Here is a 16,413-nt window from a genome sequence, read left to right as displayed (position 1 = left end):
TGTCTTCTATTTCTTCCAAATAATTCACTCAGCAAAAGGAAAACAATATTCCTTCTCTTTGTTTGGCTGAACCCCAGATGTCTGAGCTTGATCTGTCTGCCTGCCCGTTCCCTCTATGCGGAACTGCCAGGTGTGCAGCAGAGCTGCTTTGGAGAGAGCCCTCGGATTGTCCCCCCACTTGCCTTCCCAGCTCCCGCTTCCCTGAATTCCCTGCGAAATGGCATCCCACTCCTGCTTCCTCCTGCTCCGCAGTATTAATGACAAGCACAGCATTACAGGGACTCGTGGTTATGGTCCTGTTGGAGCTTGCCCACCGTATGGCCACCTCTCTGTTGATCAAAAAAGCCCAAAGCTTCTGGCTGCTGCATCTGTTCCTCTCTCTCCTGAGCCTTGCCAGCGCAGGGTCATCTTGTTCTTCCCTTCATCTCTCCTAATTACCTGACGACACATCGGTACTGCAGGCAGAGGTGGATTTGCAGCACTTCATCTGTCTAACACACAGCAAAGGTCTGGAGTTCTCCAGCATGGGCTGTGTACCTCCCTGCCTGCCTGCAAAGCATCCTCCGTATTTACCCAGGCAGCAAGCCCAAAGTGAAGTGTGAGCCCGGTTACAATTAGTGCCCAAGCTAATTAGCTTGAACTCATCCGGAATGGTTTCCTGTGCTGTAATCACAGCCCCTGTTGCCTTTCTCTAGTGTCTCAGCAAGACTTTTTCCTGATCCACTCCTTCCCATGGCTTCTTGTTGCTGCGATAATTATTTTCCTCTGCTATTGCACAAATCCCACCCTCCTCTCCTCGCTCCGGTGATGCTTCTGCAGTTTTATTGGGATATTTCACTTTCTGCCTGCTGTGCATTTCACACCAAAGGTCCTTTATGGCAGATTTACTTGTTTTTATTTCTTTTTCTTTTTTAATCGTATTTTCTTTCCCCTCCTTCCCACTTAGGTGCCTCACTTCAAAGTGGCGCCAGAGGAGTTCCTGAAGCTGCAGCTCCAGCGGTTCACCACCCTCAACCTCCATCCCAGCAACACCGATATCAGCGTGGCTGTGGCAGGAATCCTGAATTTCTTTAACTGCACCACTGCCTGCCTCATCTGTGCCAAAGCTGAATGTAAGTCACTGTCAGGCTGGGTTGGGCTGCCCCTCTGCTCCCGGTGCTTTCTGTTCTATCTCCTGCGTGTTTGGTGCCTGTTGGAGAAGGTCCCACAGACAGCACGAGAGCTGCCTCGCTGTTGCACCCCAGGGTGTTCGCCGCTCCTGGTTGTAGTGGCAAGGTCTCTTCTGTTGGCAGGCACTTGGTCAGAGCAGCCTGAAACAGCGGAGACCTGTGGGTCGGGTTTTCCACCCCATTGCCCTGTGGAGGTGTTTGCAGTGTTTGTGAGCGGAGGAAAGGGGATGGGGAGAGACTTGCTTGCCTTCTGTTTGACAATCTGAAGAGTGTTTTGCTTGCACAGATGGGTTTTTCAAATGAAAAAAAAAGACTTAGGCTTGTTTCTGGAGATTATTTTAGCCAAGTAAAGCTTTTTGAAATACGTCTTTCCCAAACCCGTGTGCAGTTTGTGGCCTAAAAGTGGGACTTGATTAATAGTCAATACACTGCACACCCTCTTGGGCTCCGCAGCCATACATCTGCTGGTAATTGTGCATCTGGATGCTGGAGCATTCGCCTCAGCAAGACCTGACACTTCATCTCTGCCTAACTCTCCTAACATGGCAGGAGCAGGCTCTACATCGTAGTGGTTAGAGGGGGTGAAGTGTGTCCTGTGCTTTCTAAGGTCACCGTGTAAGGATGTAGCTGGTGTGTAGTAGCTGCACCTATTTTGCTTTTATTATCCTGTAGCCAGATTCATTAGCACTACAGTTTGCCATACAAGCAAGCGTAGAAGAGGGACTTTGAAAAGGCATGTGGATCCAGTGATAGCTTTGGGGACACTGACAAGATCTTAGCAGTCTCTAACCGTGAGGCCGGGGACAAAGGAGAGGCAGTGACCTTTCCAACTAGCCCTGGGCAAATGTCACACCACCAATGGGCTAGTAGCACAGTCTGGTGGCAGACTCCTGCACAGGGACGGAAGAGATAAGAGTGTCTTTGCCTTTTCTTTTTACTTTATGTACTCTGAGGAGGCCTCATCCTCAGCTGGCGTCAGTCAGTAAATTGCCTTCAGTGGGCGTGCTCAGATTTTCCCTGTCAGAGGACCTGACCCAAAATTATACAGTTAGAATCATGCAAATGGTCTCCTACGTTACTTCTAGTGCTGGAATTTTTCATTGTCTAACCTTAAGCACGAAGGAAGAAAAAAATAAAGAGGAAGGAAAGATAATTAGGTTTTCTCACCTGCCGTGTAGCATGCTTGCAGCTCTGTCCTTGCGCCGCTGCCAGGCAGGGAGCACACGTATACACCAGCACATCGCTGTACACCCCTGCCCTTCTCCCCAGTTACGTGCTAAAACATGCAGGTGTCTCCATTGAAATATTAATACCTCCCTGGAATTAATAGGATTCCTTGTTTAACTGGATCAAAACCTTGGGAACCAAATTGCTTGCATTAAAATAACACCCTTTTAATTGAATCGGTCTGGTTTATTTTACTCTGGTATTCCTGGATAACTCAATATTTAGGATGTGCTGCGCAGCCCAAGTCCTTCCCAGGCCCAGGGAAGCAGCGGGACGGGTGCCTTTCATGTTTGCTGCTCTTTGTGTTCAGTAAGGACCTTGTCTGAGCTAGGAATGAAGCACAGCATGCTCTGACTATAACAAAGTGCACAATCCAGCCTCATGTAGGAGCACAAGCCCTGCTTTTCCCTTAGGACAAGCAGTGCTCCTAAACACAGTCCTTAAACAACTAACCCAAGGCACTGTGGGCTTTCAGCAGGTTCCCTGGAGGCAAATAAGGGAGCATATGAGCTGTCTGCTCATCAGTGAGGAAATGCTGTTTTGAGGGATGTTATTATTTAGATCCCAGGAGGGAAAGTCATAGCTGCTTTGGTTTAAGTACAAGGCTGTGTGATGGGACTCCTGGGTCGTATCCCGTCACGCTCATACTATCACTATAAGGAGTTGCATCCTCTGGGGACTAATTGTAATTTCTTAGGTAGAAGCAGAAAATGACCCTCAAAGTCAATGGACTTAGGCCAGCCTAAGTGTAATGTAAGAATAAGATTATGTGACTCACTCCACACCACAGAGAGACTAAGTGGCTAGTTCATGAATTGCTTTAAAGTCCTAATGTGGAAAGCTTTGTGCGATTCCACAGGAACCTTTAACCCTAAAAGGCAACCACAGACAAATGCAGGGGTGCACAGACTTCGTAAGAGCTACTCTGTAGGCAAAGGAAAAATAAAATAAGCGAGGTCAGGACTCCCCACTGACCTTCCTCAGTGCGTACCTGTGGTCCCCACAGGACTGTTCAAACGGTGCGTGCCTGATGCAGCCTCTCAGTGCATGGTGGTCCTCGCTTTAGTACTTCAAAGTTGCCAGGAAGGTTCTACAAGCCCTCGCTCATGTTCGGCTTGCCGAGCAGCCTTCTGAAGTGCCAGTCTGTCAGCGGCAGCAGCATCTCACATCTTCAAACAAAGGGGACTCTCTTCGGGTGATAGAGACTTCCCTCCACATGACAAGAGGAGCTGTGAGCAGGTGGCCTGATGAGGCTACAGGTAGGATCTAAAGTGCTGGAAATGGTAGTTTTCTTGAGCCAGAGGAGGAGATCAAACACTTCCTTTTTTTGCCTGGTCCCACTTCCTCCTCTCTGTGCCTGATGTGCTTTAGAAATGTAGCAGCTGGGCTCTACCTTCCTCACCACAGAGGCCAGGGTGGCTCTGGGGATGCTCTCCATTTTGCAAGATTAATTTACAGCTGAGGTACACAACCTTTGGCGTTAAGGAGCAGAATCTAGTTTTATTTCAGTAGGAAATGAAATGGAAAAGGTACATTTCCAAAGGGGACAGCTGAAGATTTCCCTCCACAACAGAATTTCCATGAATTTCTTTCCCCTTGAAGGGACATATCATGGTGTAAATCTGGACTTCTCACAAGCAGGGTGGCGTGCTGAGTAGCACAGCTTTCCCTTTTCCTTCAGGTCTGTCCGAAGGCAAGTGCTGCGGGGCTGCGATCTCTGGCAGCGTCTGTACTGACCGCAGCGCAGGCACTCCCTGCTGCCCGCCCCTGCTTCACCGCGATATTTGCCTGGGAACTCTCTCCAAGGGCAGAAGTATTTTATGTTCAGTGATAGTCCTGGGGAGTGGGGACATTGCTGCAGAGCCAGCAATGATGGGTCCTGGCGTCAGCGGCCAGGAGTGCTCAGCCCTCATCACGGACTAAAATTGGGTGTGGGTTTGGCAGTGAGTGCTTGGGGAGCCGCTTCCAGTGCTGCCTCTCCTCCTGCTAAACTTCCACTTCTTACAGAGCACAGTGTTAAAGGCCATGAAATTTAAATCATTGGGGGGGAAAAGGGTAAGTTACTATGTCTTTTTTTTTTTTTTTTTTTTTTTTAATGCAAGACTTTTATAAAATTCATAAAGTGCTCTTAAAATCTTCTTCAGTTTTGCAGCAGCAGATTTTGCTGGGATGAGCTGTATGTAAGCTTGGTATTCTTGGGGCTGTTGCAGCAACCTGTCTGGTCCCTTGCAGGTGTGGAACAAGGTGAAAATAAGCCTCACAAGGATCAAATGAAGGGCTTGGGTAAAATTTACTGTTCACTTGAGCTAGCACACAAAAAAGTATTCAGGTGAGGTCTAGTCCATGTGTCCTGTATGCAGAGTGAATTCGTCAGCTAGTGAGAAAGAAAAAGAAGGCAGTATGAGCCAGAGAAGCCCTGGCTGCTGCTGGTTTTGTAGTCCCTTGCTGAGTTCCTACCTGTACTCAGAGAAAAGGTAAGAGGCGAAAGAGCTCAGTGCAAACTTAGCTTGTTGAAAAACTCGCACTGCGAATGAGAGGCTCCTCATCTTGGATGTATCCCTTTTAATGCGCTGCTTTGTTACCTTTGTGAAGTGCTGGAAGTCCTTGAATCACTGTGCTCTAACGCTAATCACATCGCATTGTGGCGCTTCCCCAGCCCCGTGACCTTCTGGTGAATGAGTGGTTTCACGCAGCGGAAGTTACGGTTAGGTTAAGAGTAGAGCTCTGGCTTAAGGATGGGTTTTGCCCCTCCGCCAGCTGGGATGTGATTCTGCTGATAGTTCTGTTCTTTTCAGTCTCCTTCAGTTCAGCTTTCCCTCTGCTTTTTGGATTGCCTTTCTGTAGGGATGGGATGTGTGGCCACGCTAGCTGTCAGCGTCTTGCTAATGATTACGTCTGGTGGTCTCTCTGGTCAATCAAACTTGACAGGAAGTTATTTGCTGATGAAACTCAGCAGCTGGATAGAAGAGACAAAATATGCTTTCAAATATGATATCAAATATGCTTTCTTGACTAAGAAAAGCTGCAGCAGGAGCTTTGACATCTTATGAGACATCAAGGAAGCAGAGCGTGCCGTGACCTAGCTGGAGGAAGAATTTTCAGTCAGAACTGCCGAAGGCAATAGGGCAGAAGTCCAGGGAAGCTGGGACTCATCCGTGTAGGTGCTCAGTAGTTATTACTTCTTTTCTTCAGCTCCCATCTGAAGGGAGAACCCGGTCCTGCAGACCGCGTGGGGAATGCCAAGGTAGCCAGTCCCGGCGGGCTCTTTGCCGTGGCTGGTCACGTCCAGACCCTGCCCGAGGAGGCAGAGGACTGCGCTGTGCTGGGGCACTCGCAGGGCTCAGTGGGGGCGTGGGGAAGGCAGAAATGCAGATGGCAAGGCAGAAAGAGGAAGGAGGGCTTTGATGTGGACATAGAAGGTGGTTCTCCAGAGACTGCCCAGTGTGAGAGCCGCTGAACTGCAAACATTGTCCTACTTTACTTTCTAATTTTTCCATAAAGCATCAAATATGCTGGTTTGTTTGTTTTATTGTTGGCTTCTGTGTTGCTCTAGGAATCCCCAGTCCACAAGTAATTCTGCACTGTACTAGGACTATACTCAAAATTTTTTTTTCGCTATTTTTAAATGTAGACCTAAAGTGTTTTTGCAATGATCTCTGCTTTGTCTAACTTTCAGCAGAGGTTTCCATCTCCAGGGACATGTGCCCTTGGGAAGACAGCAGCTCCCCATCAGAGTGCTCCAGGATCTCCAAAGTGTATCAGGTTGTGCCTTGCGGGACACTTAGTTTGGGAGCTAGTAATGCAAAGGCTTAGGAGGGTTGCCTCCAGCAACCAGCGAGAACCAGAATAATCCTGCGTACAGGAACATAATGATGAACTTGTCTAGACTCTGGGGTCCTGAGCAAATTTGTATCATAAATCTTTTCCCGAGAGGCCTTTGGGGCCACTTTTTATCTGGAGAACAGCTGGAGTAGCTCCATCATTTCCCATTCCCTGCTAGCCCAAGCAGTGAGCCTGCGCTGCAGCCCCAAATCCTTTCCTTTGCAGCATGTAGACACAGAACTGCAGGATTGCTTCCTACCAGGGATAACTATGGGCCATGGGAGAAGTGTTTGTTGAACCAGGCATGAAATTTAAAGGTTTGTCTCCCTTTTATTTGAAGGCCTTTTAAACCTAGAGAAGTTGCTTCGGCAGTTCCTCATTTCCAAGGACACTCTCTCAGTCCGGATGCTGGATGACAGCCGGGATCCCACCCCTCTCCTGAAAGAGATCCGGGATGACAAGACGGCTACCATCATTGTACATGCCAATGCTTCCATGTCTCATACCATTTTGCAGAAGGTGAGTGCCTGTTAAGTGTCGCGGTTGTAAATGCTGCTGATTGCACTGAATGAGATGCTGTGTGCAGGGCATGAGCACACACATGCAGATGTTGTATGATAATGGAGTGTAGAAATTCCTGCAGCAACACTGGAAACGATCTCTGCTGAGAGGGGAATTGCCATTGATGGAGTTTCTGGGGAAATAATTTGCTCTCTCTTTCTAGGACTGTATCTGTAGAAAGAATGGTTTAATTGCTCTGAGCTGATGTGTTTGCTTTGTAGAAGTGGTGTCTGCTTGTGTTTTCTGTTGCCATCAAACAGCTGTGGAGAGCTGCTTAGTGCTCTGAAATCAGTCAGTCACTGCAACAGCTTTTTCTTTTTTTTTTCTCCAAGTATATTTCTAACTTTTTGCTTCCTTTTTTTATTGTCTTATTAACCGAGATTTTATTTTAATCATGTTTATTTTTAACTGGTCTCTTGCTGCAGTTTTTAGCATTTGTTTTGATAGTCTACTTCAAAATTGAGCAGTGGCTCCAGATGGAGTCTAAAGTTGTGTAGTTTCCCACATCCTGGAAGGAACGAGACATACTTTCCTGAATGAAGGCAGAATCTAAGCAACTGGGTCCCCCCTTGGCTGTTGGTGCAGGCATTACACGTGGTGTCCTGGCTGTGGTATCAGGGTGTCAGCCATTCAAAGGCCTTGGCTCTATCAGATTTACCCCTGACGACAGCCAGCAGAAGCCATTTGAGCTGTTTTTATTATTCCCCACCCTCCGCACAGCCCCTCAGCAAGATTTTTATTCTACTGCTTGCGATTTTGCATTTGAAACAGGCAGGTTTGGCAGTTTTTTGGGTCTTTACGCAGGGGAGTTGTGGTGGTGTTTTTCCTTTCTCCCCGTCCCTGTGGTGTGCTGCCTGGCTGCTGAGGGCTGTCCCCCTCCTCTGTTGCTATAGTGACTTCCCACAGGCACACAGCAGCAGTCTGGGCACCTGCAGTCTCCCTTCCTGGCTCCAGCATCCTTCTGTCGCGACTGATAGAGATGTCAGAGATTGCCACGATTTTTCAGCAGTTCAGTAAAATCTAATGTGCTCTTCCCAGCTAGAGGATTGTAGGGGTGGAAGGTGGTAAATAATGAGCTTCTGATCTAGCAACTTCTTGCACCTTGGGAGGCTGGAAAGTATTTTCTTTAGAGAGGTGCAACCAGAGCAGGGAGTGAGGTTGTGGTGAGCAAGTAGGTGCCTCCTTGGCCCCTGCCCACAGGTCATTAAAAGCAAAAAAAAATGCACTACTGGTATGTGTCAGACCTGTCTCAGGAGACCAGTTCTGGCCTTGGATGATGAGAGAACTTGCAGATTCTCGTCTCTTACCCTCCACATATGGTCTGGAGACACATGGTTGCTTCCTCGATTACCAGCCTGTCCCGGCCGCCCACCTGCCAGCGGGCACGTTAAATGGATGGGAGCTATGCTCGCAGGAAGCGCTTTGTTGCTTGCTTTGATTTTCTGCCCTTGAAATCAATGCATTGACTTCAAAGTGGGTCAGAGGGAGAGCTGACATTATCGCTGTCCCCAGGAAGGGAGAAGGGGAGGGAAGTGTGTGCCAGGTTTTATTGTGCAGGGGCTTAAAAATGAGGCAGCTGTCTGGAAAGCTGGCTGAAAGGCAGGTCGACAGCCTCCTCTGGAGTCGTGGTGCTCTTTTGCTCAAACGACTTTGCTGTGTCCGTTTTGCCACCTGTGCAAGGGACAGGGTGACAATGTGCAAGAGAAGGGCTGGACACAGCCAGACCTGAGCCGCTGTCGATCCTCTGTGGGCGTTCAAAGCTTTCCCTGCTGCCTGTGCCCACTCCCACTGCAGTGGCGGTGGCCTCGGGTTTGCACAGAAATGGGTAAAGAACGGGCAGGAATAGGGAGAGGTGCAATCTAAGACGCCTGTTCTCTGTATCTTTTCTTCACTCACTTTCTGATGTTGCCATCCTCCAGCTTCTGGGGGAGATGGAAAGGGACTCTGGTCCTTCCCTCCCTGCCTCCAGTTCCCCTGTGTGGTCTGGAGTGATGGGAAAATCTCGCCAAGGTTTGGAAGCATGATTTGAGTCCAGCTGTGCTTGGCAGCAAAACATAGGCTTTCAGGAGGATCTGCAGATTAATCCCCCACTTTCCTGAGCATCTGTTCCCACAACCAACTCCTTGTGTAATGGGAATTTTGAGTTTTGGAAAAGGTCTTTGATAATCTGGTCTGTGATCTCTAGAACAGATCATCCCATGGAAAAAAAAACTGTGTCCTTGTCTCTGAATCTCCATATGCTTTTACCCTCTTTTTTTTTTTTTTTTTTTTTTTTTTCCATTTCTGTGGTCATCCAAGCCCTGTTTACATTCTGGAGAACAGGCTGAGTTACTCTGTTTCATTCATGCTAATTAATTTGCGGGACCAGAGCCCAAATCTGATGGATACATGTGGGAAAACCACCATTGGGATGACTGTCCTTTTTCTGTAACTTCAGAAGAGATTTTCTGCCTTGCTTTCCGCATCGTGGTGCTTGTGGTGAAAGGAGACAAGCCCTGAGCTCTCTCAACTGCTGCTTTCCCTTGTTATGTTCAAAAAGATGTTGGTGCGGAGTTGGGTGGTTTCTCTCTGCCAGGCAGCCCCTGTGCAGGTGCTTTGTCAGCACTGTCGCAGAGAGGAGACCTCAGAGGTAGGCTCAGTCCTGCGGAAAAATTGGTTCCCCAGACTTTAATTTCACAGGTCAAATTGTGTTGCTGTGTCCCACCCTTCCTCGCTTGCCGGAAGACAGCAGCGCTTGCACGGAGCGATAAGGATGAAAAAGCAAATGTGGTCCAGTCTCTGCCTTGCCGGAGTGGAGATTGAAGATTGTCAGGCTCTGGTCTAATCTCCTTTCCTCTCCTTCACAGGCAGCTGAACTGGGAATGGCGTCTGCCTATTACACGTATATCTTCACTAATCTGGTAAGACGTTTTTCTGTGCTTTTCTCCCGTGTGCGTGTAGAGTCATATTAATGGGAGCTGATCTCCCTGGCCTGTGGAAGAGTTGGGAAGAGCCACGTGCTTGCGGAGCGGAGGATTCGTGGCGAAGGGGGAGGGAGGCAGGGAAGGGTGACCCCTGTGAACCTGAGCATCAGTCAGGGAAGGTCTTGCCCTGACCTTCGGGAGGTGAAAGCCCACAAGTGCCTGGCAGTGCTGACTGATCCCGTGCTTTGTAGGGCAGGATTTACAGATATCGCGGCCAGAGCCGATGTGATGAGATGTGCGGGTCCTTGGGAAGCACCGGCAGATTGATGGTTCCTGACTGAGGGCTTAGGAGCGTTACGCTGGAGGTGTCGGTTCCTGAGCCCGTTCCCCACACCAGGAGAAGAACAGAGAGCACCGTGGCCCCGTGCTTTTCTGCTGCACCTCTGAGAGTGGCTATGTGAGACAAAGAAGGGATGATGCCATAAATGTTGAGAGGCAGAGCAGGGTATATCTTCAGTGTGGCCCCTGGTGATTTGGCTTTATAGCTACTAATAACATTAATGGGGGGATCGTGCGGTTAAATTCCCAAGTACTGTGCTAAACAAGGAGTAATGGGCTTAGGCAGCAGCAGGGGGAAACCAAAAATAAACACCAGAGAAACTTCTCTTGCTGCTGCAGCAGGTACGAGGCTCTGGAGCAGGCTGCCAAGTGGCGTGGGGGAAATGCTACAGCCCAGGAGACCAGACACCTGCCTATTAATGCTGGCGCGGGGATGATGGAAACCTGAGTGTGCAGGATGGGCTGGATGATTAAGTGGAGATGCCTTCCAACCCCAAATGATACTCATATTCTCTAATTTCTATTAATATTTATGCCAGGGTGTGCGTGTGCCAGGAAAGCTGAGAGCTGAATCACGCTTTGTGTTTGGGTGGGAGACAGACGGGAACGGATGGAGCCAAATGCGTAGGCAGGAGAGCTGGAGTGGAGAGGAGGAGGGGGAAGGAGTGAAATGGAGGGGTTGAAAGCCAAGAGAGCAATTGGGACAGTGAATGGAAAAGAGATAGGGAAAACAGACATCAGAAAAGAGAAAAGTGCAAAAAACAGAAAAAACCACAGGCTTCTTACCTGAACTAATAGCATTCTGATTCCTGCTTAGTGCTTAATCCATAGGTCCTAACCTTGCTCAGTATCAGCCCAGCGGGAACAAGCTTCGCTGCTCCTGTTTGTCCCCACGTGACCGATCAGCACTGGGCAGGAAAGCAGAAGGATGGATGTAGCTGGAGGGACCCCAGTGATGGAGACTGGGGGAAGACTGGGTCACTTGTTCTGAGGCAGTGGCTGCCGCTTTTGATTTCTCACTCCCCTCCCCGTGCCAGTCCTGAGTCAGGGTGTAGCTGAGCTGGTGCTGCTGGTAGGGCTGATAAGGGACAGTGGCCATCCCCATCAGATCCTGCTCACAGCGCTAAACCACTCCCATCGTTTCCCAGTCCTAGCAAGTGGTTTTCTTGTTGCCGTCTGGTCCCAGCACCTGTTTCTTGTTCCACTTGCCCTCCCCAGTCCCGGCAGTTGCTGTGCGCCCCACGGAGTGGGACTATCTGTGAGTGCTTGTACAACAGAAGTAACTATAGAAATGAAGCTCCCCACTGCCACCGCTACCAGGCTTGTTTTGGGCATAGGTGTGATTAAGCGTTTGCGTGAGGTGAAATTTGTCTTTGAAACTCATTCATCTAGTGTAACGCAGCTATGGCAGGTGAGAAAGAAATAAGGTTTTTTTTGCCATTCACTCTCACAGGATACCAATCTGTTTACCCAGGCTATTTTACCGCTTTGCCCGAAACACGAGCGCTTAGTAGAACTCGCTGGGTTTTTGGCAAGGACTGTTGAAGAAAGGTGACATCGGGCAAAACCTGGGCAGATGGAAGAGATGTTTAAGGAAATTAGTACTATTTAAATGGGGATGAGAGATGGGAGTGAGCAATTTAGACTAATAAATCTGGAGGGATTATCAGGCTCCTAATGAACCCTCTGAGGTTTTGCAATCGCTGCCTAATAGAAAAGATAAAATCATAGTGAACTGCTGTCAAGGGGAGCAAGCAAAAAGATGGCTTTAAATGGAGGAAGGGCCCATCAGAAGGGGAACAGACAGTCTGTATATCATTAAGCTACTTGGAGGTGGAAAAATATTTCAGGGGGAAAAAAAAAGAAGAGGAAAAGGGATAAAATCCTGAATTAAATACCTGCCCTCCAGCACTAGAGGGGAATTCTGTTTCTGTCTTCTAGCATTAATTTTCTTTAATAAGCGCATCCCAGCCGACAGCTAGTTGCCTGTCGCAGCTCTTCTCTCTGCGGAGTGTTGGACGGAGGCAAGTTGCTGCAACAGCCCTGGCGTGGGTCTGTGGGGAGAGCGATTTGGGGGTGAGGGCTCCCGCGTAGCCAGCCTGATGACTGCAGATAGCGTCAGCGCCGCTCTCCTCCTGTTCAGCGGAGAGGCAGAGTGGCATGCGAAGGCAGACGCCAGCCCTTGGCAGGAGATTGCGGGAGCAAATGAGGAGGAAGTCCTCGGCCCCCAAAGCATTTCCATCGGAGCCGAGGCCGAGGCGAGCAGCCTGATGTAAAATTATCCACAGGCTAATTTACGGCATGCAAATTCATTATCAGCCTCCTTCAGCTCGCTCAGGGGACTCTTTTTGTCAGCAACAGAAGCTCAACAAATTTTCCAGGAGTCCTAATGAAACTTGCAGAACAGAGCAGGTCTGTCGCTTTTTTTCTTCCCCGTGTCCATTGTCTGCTTACGGGGTACTCGTGGCAACTGAGCACCCTTCTGTCCTCAGTTCCTTTGCAGAAAATCTCAGTTTCACCCATGTTTCTTCATGGCATCTCCCCATGGTGACACACTGCCTTGCTCTGGGGCTTACCCTTCTCGGGGCGGGGGGCTGCAATTTCCCAGTGATTAATGGCAAACACTGACCCAGTGGCCAGCTGCTCCTTGTGCCTTGGATTGTGCGGTGCTGAGATGAGCTCAGAGCTGTTCGTCGCCCCTTCCCCGCTCCCCGGCAGGGCACAAGGTTTCTGTGTGTCCACACAGCTTATGACCATGTAAGGGGGCAATGCTGTGCTCCGTAATAATAATTATAGTAATAGTAGTAGTAATAATACTAATAATGCCAGTGCATAAATAAAGCCTTGCAAGCAGGCTGTAGTGCATAGGAAAGAGTGTTCCTCCTGGTGTTGGAAATCCTTGAAATCAGCAGCGCAGAGCAGGAGGGATGTTGGATGCCTCCGAAATCCTGTGCTACAATGAATTATTTTAGCCTGTTAATTCTGTGCAGCTTGTTGTTGTTTTTGTCTTTTTTTTTCTCTCCTTTTTTTTTTTTTTTTTGTGTAAGATATGTACCTCAGGCTGGGTTTAAATTTCAAAACATTTATCAGGGAGATTAGATGGAAATAATTGAAACAATTAAAATTATTACTGTAAGAAGGAAGGTGTAAAGGAGTTTTACCAGTGCTTTGAGTCAGATGCTCTATTCATTGGATGCAGTTTTGTTCCCTGACAATATTGTGCGGAGGTGTTGTGGCTGATAAAACAGCTGCCGTATTCAATTTCCAGAGACCAGATAAATCGGTTTTGGTTTGTTTTTTTGTTTCCTGTTTTTTCTTCTTTGTTAGTGATTTATAAAGAGATTGGCCTTCATATAGGAAGAGGTTTTCAAAGCTGAATTGTCGCTCTGGATGCCCTGTTGGAACTGGAGGGGAAACTAGTGTCTAAATCACCCGGATGACATCACGCGTTTCAGCGGTAGCTTGCCATTACGGTAGCATCCTTACCGTAGGAAGGGAGGGAATGACATAACGTAAAGCAGAGGGAAAGTGGCCTACAGGTTAGTTTTTGACTGGGACTCTGGAGCTTAGATTTTCAGTCCTGCTTTGCAAAATGGCCTTCTCTCGGTGAAACAACCTTCTCTTTCTGTGTCTGGTTCTACAGTGTGAGCTCCAGCACGGGCCACAGTGTTTGGCCTCGCTGCACCAGGTCTGCCAGCCGCAAGCACCCTTGCTTTCCCTTGCACTCTAGCAGAAGTGAAGAACACAGACTCTTTAATTATTCTTTGACAAATTTTAGCTTGCAGTCCAGCCAGCCTTCCTGATTCCCAGTAGCTGATGCAAACCTTTTTGTAGAGTCCCGATCATCCCCTGGATTTATATCATCGTATTTTCAGTGGCATGTGGTAGCAGGGCAAGCAAATCGGGTTTTTGCAAGGATGCCAAAGCAATTTCTCCTCATTCTAGTTAGCATGAAAAAAGGAGGATTTAGATGAAGCAATAATTTTACTTCCCTGTGTTTTGCTGCCTGTGCTACCTTACCTGTCTTGGGTCTTCTTTATGCGTTGTTCAGAATCCATCCTGTGCTTGATTTCCAGTTGCTGAGTAAATCATTTTCTCAGATACAGCCCAGGCCCTCTGCTGTGAGAGCAAACCTCTCTCTTTTCCTCTGCCCTCATGGCGTCTTGTCCTATTTGTCTTTCAGACTTTCTACCCCTTATATTCCAAGAGCTGTACTTTTCCAGTCCCAACATTAGCACTTGACCTCTTTGCTCATTGAGGATTTGTCACTCTTCAAACCTCAGGCTCCCTGCAGAGAAGTTGAAGTAAATTGCTTTTCCTAAGGACGTGGGCAATGTATTTTCCTAAATTGCTCTCGTTTGAAGAACAGCCTCCCAAATGTAGTAGCTCGCCTTGCATGAGGAGGTAAAAAACCCCATCCTTACTAGCAAATGGCACACTGATGCTTTTGTGATGCGTCAACTTTGTAAAAGCAACCGGATTATATATGGATAGTTCCCTTAAGTTGTCCCCAAGCTCATTGAGCTCACAGTTCCTTGTTAGCTACGTGAATGGCTGAATAATGGTGCTTTGGGTAGATCTCCCACATCCACTTACCTACTCAAAAGGCCACAATTTGTTGCTGTGATGACTTTTTTTTCTTCTAGAGAAATTGATTTTTACATGTGGCCCATTATAAACTTATTGACTCTGTCAATAGTTTATAAATAAAACGAACCTTTCAAGAAAACCATAAAGCACTTAACATAATATTGTCCACTTGAGTAAATAAATAAATGTGTTCTTAGAGGAGCTTAGGAATGATTAACAGACTGAACAGCTTAGCCCTGAGGGCAACAGGATCCAGGGGGACAAAGGCAGGTATTTTCTCCACTGCTACATTTAACAGAGGAGGCCCAGTGGTCCTGGGAGAGAAACTGGTCTCCGGTGACAAATTGTGAAGAACTGACCATTACATGGTTCAAATGCCCCAGTCATGTAATGAGCATGCAGCCATGCACAAGGCTGGCAGTGATGCTTGGGTGGCAGTCCCTGGTGTGCTTTGGTGTTATGGGGGAGGATGGGAGGTACCACCAGTCCCCTGGGAAAGTCATTCACTTTGATCTGTATTTTGTGTTCTTTGTCAATTTGCGCATTTTTCTTCCTGCTCATGTTCTTGCTGCTGTTAATCATCTCCGTCAGTGTGAGAGCACTGTAGGGGACCTTGATGACACAGGACCCTCAAAGTCTTTTCAAGCTTCTTGTGAGGAATTCATGTTTTAGCCATTTGTTTGGGTGTCCCTGGAGGAAGAACAGTCCTGCTCCCCTCTCTGTCGGTGAGTCTTGCTCCAGACTCAACGTGTCGTTTGTGCCTGAACTGTGAACACTGGAGTAACTGCAGAGCAGTTGCACCAGATCCACTCAGTGTAAATGGGACCAGGATGCTACCTTCTGCCCCTTTGAACTAAGAGTACTAGTCCTGGCCCCCACAGCCTGGGGAGAGTTTTGTTTGCCCAAAGAACGAAGAGCTGAGATACTTTATCTCCCCTAGTTAACTCTAAAATGGTGAATAGTGATGCACGTTGGCATCCAGTGATGTCAGCAGTGAAGCAGCGAGAGCTGTACTGGCTTTGCACTAGCTGAAGGTTTGGCTCCTGCGTAAAAGCTGCCAGGCAATCTCAGTATGGGAACTCTAAGTCTGTGTTTGGAGGATGACAGCTTTTCTAAGCACCCGATACTCTTGAAATGGAGGTTTTGCCAGAGTGAGGGCTTAATAATAGAGAAATGGAAGCCTTGGCCCAGTGTTCTCCTTCCCATCCAACATAAAAATCGAGAAGGAACAGTACGGCATGTTCTGGACCCACAGCGAGCCTGTGCCTGGTGTCAATCAGCCTTCGGCACCGTCAAAGGGCTGGATCCTTGGCTGGGTCTGGGGGGAGTGAGGTCAGTGCAGCCTGCTGAGCTTGCAGCACCAGGAGTTTCTCCTGCTGAGCACTGGGCAATGACAGCGTCAGAAGGTGTTTTGGAGGCTGCTAATCAGCAGATCAAAAAATCCAATAAAGCCCTTGCAGTAATTAAGAGAGGAAGATAACCACGTGTGTGTGTGAGCAAGAGAGAGAGGAGGGAGGGAGAGGGGACATCTTGTTGTCAGTGTAGGCTGAATTGAGCAAATGCTGATCCTTCCAGGGGCTTGGGATGGAGTGAGGTCGAGCAGGGTGTGGAAAGGTCTTGGAGTCACTAAAAATGAAATGAACCCATCTTTATACTTGTCCCCAGTGTGTAGGTAGTGGCCGCCATCTCCCCGCTTCCCGGGTGATCTAGGTTATTAAAAATATGATAAGAATCGAGTCAGGGAGCGAGGTTCTTCTCACACAAATGGGATGCAGAACAATATCACCGGCTAAATCGATAAA

At 48.2% G+C, this 16,413-nt stretch overlaps 1 protein-coding gene across 3 annotated transcripts in view; it reads left to right on the top strand.

Moving 5' to 3' along the window:
- The window catches only part of GRIK4 (glutamate ionotropic receptor kainate type subunit 4), a 203,101-nt gene that overhangs the window by 135,109 nt on the left and 51,579 nt on the right, over window positions 1-16,413 (top strand). For all 3 annotated transcript variants that reach the window (XM_086766031.1, XM_086766029.1, XM_086766030.1), the window contains exons 5-7: window positions 947-1,112; window positions 6,559-6,737; window positions 9,626-9,679. In XM_086766031.1, coding sequence (XP_086622157.1) covers window positions 947-1,112; window positions 6,559-6,737; window positions 9,626-9,679 — 399 coding nt within the window. The remainder of the gene's footprint in view (window positions 1-946; window positions 1,113-6,558; window positions 6,738-9,625; window positions 9,680-16,413) is intronic.

This window comes from Chlamydotis macqueenii, chromosome 24 (genome assembly GCF_036417535.1).
Source record: "Chlamydotis macqueenii isolate bChlMac1 chromosome 24, bChlMac1.mat, whole genome shotgun sequence".
NCBI classification, from domain to species: Eukaryota; Metazoa; Chordata; class Aves; order Otidiformes; family Otididae; genus Chlamydotis; species Chlamydotis macqueenii.
Note: the sequence above shows the minus strand (reverse complement) of the source record. Positions and strands in the feature narration are given on the sequence as shown.